General features: G+C 34.0%; 1 protein-coding gene and 1 long non-coding RNA gene across 2 annotated transcripts; both read left to right on the top strand.

Moving 5' to 3' along the window:
• Positions 1-427: 427 nt before the first annotated feature.
• Positions 428-4,197, top strand: LOC140181713 (uncharacterized). Its single transcript, XM_072226013.1, has 5 exons — positions 428-466; positions 1,241-1,294; positions 1,708-1,766; positions 1,868-1,952; positions 3,048-4,197. Exons 4-5 carry the CDS (start codon positions 1,896-1,898, stop codon positions 3,435-3,437), a joined length of 447 nt encoding a protein of 148 aa, XP_072082114.1. The 5' UTR covers positions 428-466; positions 1,241-1,294; positions 1,708-1,766; positions 1,868-1,895; the 3' UTR covers positions 3,438-4,197.
• A 2,396-nt stretch (positions 4,198-6,593) lies between these two features.
• LOC140181714 (uncharacterized) lies at positions 6,594-8,121 on the top strand. Its single transcript, XR_011876790.1, has 4 exons — positions 6,594-6,727; positions 6,818-6,880; positions 6,972-7,084; positions 7,814-8,121. It is a non-coding gene; the product is annotated as an uncharacterized lncRNA (long non-coding RNA).
• Positions 8,122-8,462: the final 341 nt, after the last annotated feature.

The raw sequence follows: 8,462 nt of genomic DNA, 5'->3' as shown, positions 1-8,462 counted from the left end.
GCCATAGCAGCAGCTACAATTCCTCAGCGTGGTGGCGCAGCCGTGACGACATCAATAAACCACCGACGACTATTCTCTGCACTGATTCAAATCCTACTGAGTTCAAAACAAAATTCCAAGCCTTATTTTCAATTAGAAACCCTAACCCCAACCATTTCAAACCCTTCTGCGCGATTTACCCTTGTTTGTTCGATTTTCTCTCTGCTCGCATCGCCGTCGTGCTTGTCGCTGTTCGCGCGCTGTCGTGCTCATCGCTGCTCGCATCGCTGTTGTGCTTGTCGCTGCTCGCATCACCGTTGTGCTTGACGCTGCTCGCATCGCCGTCGTGTTCGTCGCTGACTTGCATTTCCTCATCGTTACTTCTGAAGTTGTGTTCCTCTCTGCTCGCGTCGCCATCGTTTGACCTTCGATCGTCTTCGCTAGCAGTTCGAGCTTCCATCATTTCTGCTCGCTTGTTCATCATCGGGTACCTATGATTCTGCCTATTCCTTTTTCTTTTTCATTTTGAATCCTAATTTTAATAACGTTGACGTTGTTATTATAGAGTTTTTGGTAATAATGTTGCTGTTTCAAGCTTGCCGTTCATATTTGTGTATATTTGTGTATTCTGTAACCAGATCTATAAAGTCTTTAGGTTTTGCTTGCCGTTCATCTATGATCTCTTCTAATTTGCCAGCATTCTTCTGCTAGGGTTCATCACCGCTGATACTCATGATTTTACCTCTGTTTTTATTTTTTATTTTTGTGTTTTGAATCCTAATTTTTGGTTATATGAAACTTGTTGCTGTGTGTATTAGTGTTGAGGTAACTCTACTGTCACTGTGTGGGTTTAATGGAACTGCATGTGTATTTTAAATCTTCTAGTTAAACTTAAACTTATTTTTACATACATAGCTTTGTGCAGTACCATTTTATTTTGGTTCTTTTATTATGATTTTGAATTTTAGCTTATTTTCATTCTATGTACTCTGTAGAAATTGGGAAACAGGGTAAGTAGTGCTGATATTTTGAGATTAGCAATTGGGAAACAGGGAAAGTATTATATGCGAAACTAATATATAGCTGGCTGTTATAAGTTTCAGCTTTTATCAGATCGTCTCATTTCTACTTTTACTTCTGCATTCATTCCTCAGTCCACTGCAAAAAACAAAGTTCTATTATAACTAACAGAAAATAAAATGAGAAGATTATATCTTTATTTCTGAGTTTATATTATTATTATTATTATTATAACTAACAGGTGGAACCTGCGACCCTTGTGCCATTAGCCAATCAATGCAAAAAAGTATTTCTGGTATTGTTCACCACCCCACTGTCGTCAAAGGATCCTGGACTGTTTGTATTTTACAATATGTAGTTGCAAGTATGTCTTAAAATGCCCAGTTTGCATGTTATAACTCAACTAACTGATTATATATGTAATACAAGTTTCAAGCAAGATAGATACATTGAGACAGCATCTTTAAAGAAAGCAAGTTCTTTATTTGTTGTAACTCCTAACCCAAAGGACTTGGCATGATATTTAGAAATGAGATTTCTAGTAATATGAATTTACTGATATTTTATATAGGGCCTGGCAAAATGGATGTGTTGTTGTGCATCAGTTATTGAACTTGTTTAAATATTCTGGACTAAGCACTGTTGGGGTCATATTTGGTATAGCGTTATCACCACTGCTACTTTAATTTTTGGCATTTGTGTTTTAAGGTTGGTGATCCTGCACAGCTTCCAGCAACTGTAATTTCAGATGTTGCTAAGAATCATGGGTAAACAATTCTTTTGATGATAAGCATATCTTCTAACTAAATAAAACTATTCTTCTGCTTAATACCCTACTTTTGTGCTGTTTTCTGTTTCATGCTCTAAGATATGGCACAAGCTTATTTGAAAGATTGATGCAAGCTGGCTATCCAGTTAAAATGTTGAAGACCCAATACCGAATGCATCCTGAGGTTGGTTCATATTTTACTGGGAAAGTTAGTTTGTTATTTATTTCTGTTCATACTATGGTCATGCTTCACATTTGGGATTCCTTTATTCCCTAGGCAGCCTCAGATTGAATTGCATAACACAACCAATAATAATAACTTATCTTAATTAGTATCTTAATTATTCATTCTCTGGTTTTGTATCTTAATTCCTTTCCGGTGACCATGATTTTGTTGAGTCAAAATCAGGCCGGATGACGAGTGGCAAGTTCATATTAATAGAAGATTGTGTCATGTGTTAGCTTTGTTATTGGTATGAAAGTTACAGCATGAAAAAAAATGAGAAAAAGAAGCTATTACTTGGGTATATCACACTAACCTCTTGTAATAAGGATGAAGGGGCGGTGGTGGTACATAATGTGAAAGAAGTAACTAAGAACATAACTATTTTAATTAGTGAGGATGGTTAGTTGTATCCATTCTTGGAACTGCTAAGACCAATACTTGCATCATCACATGCTTTGTTTCCTTTTAATAGTAATTTAATTAGAAATTTAATTTATTACTTTTTTTTCTTAAAAAAAGCTTAAATAAGTGCAGTAATATCAACAGTGTCTTACAAAATCTAAAACTACTACATAATATATTTTGATTAATATTTTTCATTTTTGCCATTGGTGAATCCAATGCTGAAGGGAACCTTGACCTTCTTTGCTTACCCAATGAGCAACTCCTCCCCTGAAAATATTCAATTTTTCATATGCATGTTATTGAAATCTTCGAATAAAAAATACTAAAATTTACCCCAAAAATAAAATTGAATTTTTCATACGTATAAGTTATTCAACTTTTCAAGTTAAAAAAAAATATATATGCATTGGATAACCTCAAAAGTTTTATCATCTGTTGGTGTTGGTCTCTGACAAGTCTCTGATTTCATGGTGGCACTACTGTTTCCATATTTGGGCGCGATAAGGTGAAATAGCTCTTCCTTTCTGTGATTCAATGGCATTTCTAGAGTTATTCCCATTCTTCCATTGTTCAAGTTCTGTTTCCTTCCTTTCTAATGCCAAGGGATTTTCTACGTTATCTTTCACCATCTGACTATACTTGTTGAAGTGTCTACATGGATGGAGCAATGCCTCGTTCACTTCCCTCCTGGAGTTGTTGAAAGAGGCTATTCTTAACTTGAATCTCCCTTCTTCTTTCAACAAAGCCAAGGCTATGGTGAGAGATTTAGGTCTTGATTATAAAAAGATTGATGCATGCCCAAATGACTGCATGCTATATTGGAAAGAGCACGAGAATGAAACATGTTGCCATGAATGTGGAACTTCTCGTTGGATTGAGCCTGCGGTAGTTGAAGGTGACATATCTTCAAAGAAAGCTCACAACATTCCTGCAAAGACATTACGGCACTTTCCCCTAATTCCCAGGCTTCAAAGGCTATTCATGTGCTCAAAGACCGCTAAGAATATGAGTTGGCATCAGGAAGAGCGTATAGGTTGAATATTAGACAACACTTGTATGGTTGCATATCCAAAAGAAAAAGCAACACTTGTATAGGTTGCATATCCAAAAGAAAAGGCAATATTTTAAAGGGTTGCATATTCAGAACTAATAGGCAACACTTCAAAGGATTGCAAATTCCAACTTATAAGCAACATGTAAAAGAGTTGCATTTTATTGCAAATAGACAACACTTCAAAGGATTGCAAATTCCAACTTATAAGCAACATGTAAAAGAGTTGCATTTTATTGCAAATAGGCAACATTTTTTAGTAGTGACCAAAATACGAGAGAGGAGACAACACTGCAAAAGTGTTGTCTCAAACACACCTTTGAAGTGTTGTTGTTTTTCAACCAAAGACAACACTTACCAAGTGTTGCTCTCAAAAACGTTGCTTTTGAAACAAAAAAGTGTTGCCTTGATCTAAGGCAACGGCTGCATATGCAACGCCGACCAAAAACGTTGCCTTAGGCCCAAAAGTGTTGCCATTGATCAAAAGCAACTTTTTGTCAGCCTTTAGGCAACACTTTTTAAATGTTGCCTCAACCTGAAAATGTTGTAGTGAGAATTAATAGGTGATGCGAATAACGGATTTTGAAAACGTTAGAAGTTACGTTTTATGGATTGGAGTTGATTCGACGTATACTCTCTATTCGTGTCATGTGACTTGGTGTCATCTCTTATTTCATTATTTTTATTAGAATTCTTTGTTTGGGATTCCCTTCTTAAAATGTGATTTGATTACTTCTTTCAACCACACCTTATCGTTCATGTATATTTTTGCCTAATTGTGATCTTATCTATTCACTTGAAATCTTTTCGAGTGTTCATTCTTGATGTTGCTTGTATTATTTTCATGAATCTAGTTTCTTTTTGTAGAACTTGAAATTATTTTATTATATCAATTTTCGAGGGCGAAAATTTTTGTAAGATGAGTAGAATATAACGACCTACATTTTTAAAAATATAAATATAAATAAGTTATAATTTATTTTATTAATTGGAGGCTTTTATTTTTAAAAAACTAAATTACTAAAAATAATTAAATTAATTTTATGGTTATTAAAGTCTAAATTAATTATGATTGATTCAATTAGTTTGAACTATTTATTAAAAATTATTTTAATAAGTAAAATTAAATTAATTATTATTATTGTTATTATTATTATTATCACTATAATACTATTATGATTATTATTGTTATTATTATCAATAGTTTTTCTTCTCATTGGCCGAAAGCCTTTAAGGGAATCAAAGAACGTAACAAAAAAAATAGGTGGTGTAGTATGCATGTAAATATATATATAAAACCAATAACACATAAGGCCCTATGTGTCACCAAACAAATCCAATTATTATCAGTTTATCACCCTTAGTCATAATCATCATCAGCGGTTCATTGAGGGAAAAAAAAAAAAAAAAAAGAGAAATGACCGTGGGTGAGAGAGACCAAAGCTTTCCTTGAAGAAACGCGACCTTCACCAAAACTTTCGGTTTCGATTTTTTTCAATTCGTAACTCCAATAAAAAATTTAATCCGATAAAAGTGTTCGTATCTTCTTTCTCTATGTATTGGTATCACTTTTGTTCGATAGAAGTTGACGGTGACGTAGCTTCCTTTTTTTTTAAGTTCGGCCAATTAGAGTTCTAAAAAATACAGATGATTTCTGACATTTTTCTTCTTCAGCAGCCCAATAAAAAAGCTTTTCCAAAGCTTCTGCTATTTTAATTTTGTACGAAGGTAGGATTTGGTAATTTTATAACAATTTAATATAAATTTGATAAGTAAATGTTGGTTTCATTAATTAATGTTTGATTTTGAATGAGTTTATGTTGAATTATTGTTGAGTTTTTGTTGTTTGTTTGAGATTTTGATTTGGTTATGTATGAACAACTAGTTGAGGTGTTTTGATTGTTTTGGGAGTAAAAATAGAATTTTCAAAAGCTTTAAGAATTATATTAACTGATTTAGAATTATTAAAGAAATGATTTTTGCTGCTGGAGTTGGTCTGATTTATTGGAAGCGATTTGAAAAGTGATTTTTCTTGATTTTGGAGTTAAGTTGATATTAAATGAGCTGAGAAAGTGTGGAAGACTGAGTATGAGATGTATGAGGCTGAAATGATGAATTGTTATTGAAATATGATTGATGATTAAATGATTATGAGTTAATAATGAATATTATAAATGAGGTATGAATGCTGATGATTAGTGATGAGTATGTTTAAGTTTTCTCTCTGTTGTAAAGTGTGTCGGGCACTATATCCCATGAGTGTGTCGGGCACTATATCCTAAGAGCGTGGCAGGCGCTATATCCCAAGAGTGTGGGAACACTTTATCCCAGAAAATACGGAGGGCACTATATCCCATGTGTGTGGCAGGCACTATATCCTAAGAGTGTGACGGACACTGTATCCCAAGAGTGTGGATGCATGTTCAGAGAGACGATATTTGGGTTAGCTACTGGATGTGTTGGGTTCTAGTAAAGTAACCGACACATGAGCTCATGACCAATAGAAAAGGCATGCATCATATGCATTGTTTGTCTTGCTTGTTTGAGCATACTTCTTTGTGGTATGTGTTTTCTGTGATTGTGTGTGTGCTTCTTGACTTGTGATTTTCTCCGTATTTCTAGTTTGTTAAAGTTGTTTGTATTATGAGGTTTACTTCTATTGGCCATCTGTTGAAGATTGGGAGTATTTTGTTGTGGAGTTCCTGCACAACAAATAATAAATTAAATATGGAAAAAAATGGCTAGAAAAAATTTAGAATCATAATTTGAAAAATTAAATATGATATTTGGACTTAGTGAATATTTATGAGTTGGAAAACATAATTTTCTATGTGAAAACGCATAATAGAAATTTGACCGACAGTACCGGTTGAGATCTGTCCGGTACCGCAACTGAGGAAAATAATTTATGAGTTAGAAAGATTAAAAAGTTAGAATTTATGATTTAGAAAGTAAAAATATCTAAAGCAAGATTTAAAACGCTAATCTTAAATGTTTTGGCCTAAATTGGACCAACGGACTAAACTAAGTGAACCGGACCCAAGTGAACCCAAGTCGACACTATATAAGAACTCATTTCAGCACAAAACAACCCATTCCCCCCCCCCCCCTTTCAAGAGAGAAACACACTGAAATGGTGAAGAGAGGAGGAAGAGAGAAACCCTAGCCACCATCAACTTCAAACCTCTAAAACTTTCTCTCTGGAGCTCTGATAGACAAGCCGTTTGTGGCCACGCATTGCTCTCCTCGTCCTCTTCATTTTTATATAAGTATTGCAGTAAGAAAATCTGAAATCTCTGCCTAATTTTCGAAATTTCTCACTGTTATGCATTTTTGGGTAGTTAATATTGAAATCTTATGATTTTAGTTATTTAGGGATACTCTAACATGGATTCTAAGTGGATTCTATTGCTATTTCGTATGGGCTAAGGTAAGAAATTCTCAAACTCTTGTGGTTTATTAAATTTTATGAACTCTAAATTAATGTATATATGTGAAATTGGTTATGTTAGTGTTATTAGGTGTATTTGGAGCACTTGGAACAAGGTGTTGGTGGCTAAAGCTTATTGGTGATGATTAAAAGCCTTGGAAGCTTGAGTTATAATGTGTTTGGGTGTGAACCGCCGTCATTAAGGTACGTTTTAAGTTTTATTTAAGTACCGTGTGGTGCGATGAGAATTCCTAGGCTAGATTCCCCTAGGAATAAGTTTGGATTGTGTAAATGGTTGGTATTAATATGTATAGTTGATATGTTGTGTAAATTAATGATTGGGTTGAGAATTGTGTGAAATTGTATGTTTGGTGTACTGAAAAATTTGATGAATTGGATAATGATTATTGGTTTGTGGATATGCATTGAAATTGTGAATTTGGGCCGGAGGCCGTGGATTTTGGGTCGGAAGTCGGAAAAAGGTAAGCATGGTAAGTGATGATTGAATTGTATGATAATATATGAGATTGAATGAAGAATTGGTATGCAATGTATGAGAATTTGATTAATTGATGAAATAGTGGAAAATGAGGTTTTTTGAAATGTGGGATGGATGTATTTGAGTTGGAATGTGTAAAAGGAGTAGGTTTGAAATTGTTGTGTGTGAATATGTAACTGGAGTTGATTTGGGTTCATTATGTTGGAGAGTTGAAAAGTTGGAAAAGATGAGAAAGATAAAATAGATCTAGTATTCGCTTATGACTGTTGCCTATTTTTGGATTAGTGAGAACCTAGGATGAATATTTGATGAAAGGAAGATTAGGATGCTTAATGAGTTCCTATTATAGTGCATTTTATTTATTTGGCACGTTTACCGTACTGGAAACCCATGGGTCGAGGGTTCTCATTCTGTATATATCTCTTATTTTTCAGATGTAGGTCCTAAAGCTCAGCAGTGAGCTGTGATTCATCTGAAAGAGCGAAGATCATTGGACTCCTGTTTTACTTTTGCTTAGAATCTCTCCCTATTTATCTTGCAAAACTTACTTATATGTATTTATCATTTTGGAAAGCTTGCCTATACAGGTTTTGATGTATATTTTGGGAGAGATAGGAAATACTGTTATCAAAATAGTTTTTTTCCTGTACCCTAGTCGACCTAAACTTCGCAAGTCGCGACTAGTGGCTATTATACTTGTTTGTGGCTATATATATATATATATAGTACCTTGTCTTTATTATATTCTTCCTTATTATTTATACCTTATCCTGTTTTGCTATCCGAATACGTTTTATCTTCTGTTTGTCACTATGTGAGTGTTCCGTTTCGCGATTTTATTTTACTCCTTTTTAGGCTTCTCGTTTAATGCTTTCTTTCAACTAATATATATATATATATATATATATATATATATATATATATATATTTATGTATTATAATCCACCTTGAATCGTACCACCTTATTATCATTAACTTATGTCTCGAGCATAAGGATTTGAATATTAGGGTGTTACATTATGGTATCAGAGCAGTTCGTCCTCGTGAGCCTGAGAGATGGACTGCTTATGCTTCAATTGCATA

The sequence above is a fragment of the Arachis hypogaea genome, chromosome 18 (genome assembly GCF_003086295.3).
Source record: "Arachis hypogaea cultivar Tifrunner chromosome 18, arahy.Tifrunner.gnm2.J5K5, whole genome shotgun sequence".
Classification (NCBI taxonomy): Eukaryota; Viridiplantae; Streptophyta; class Magnoliopsida; order Fabales; family Fabaceae; genus Arachis; species Arachis hypogaea.
This window is presented reverse-complemented; position numbering and strand designations above follow the sequence as displayed.

What these genes read in the sequence shown, in the direction of transcription:
- LOC140181713 (XM_072226013.1), top strand. Translation starts at nt 1,896, where the DNA reads ATGCAAGCTGGCTATCCAGTTAAAATGTTGAAGACCCAATACCGAATG. An exon ending in AATACCGAATGCATCCTGAG is followed by an intron (nt 1,953 to 3,047) that starts GTTGGTTCATAT and finishes TACTTGTTGAAG; the next exon opens with TGTCTACATGGATGGAGCAA.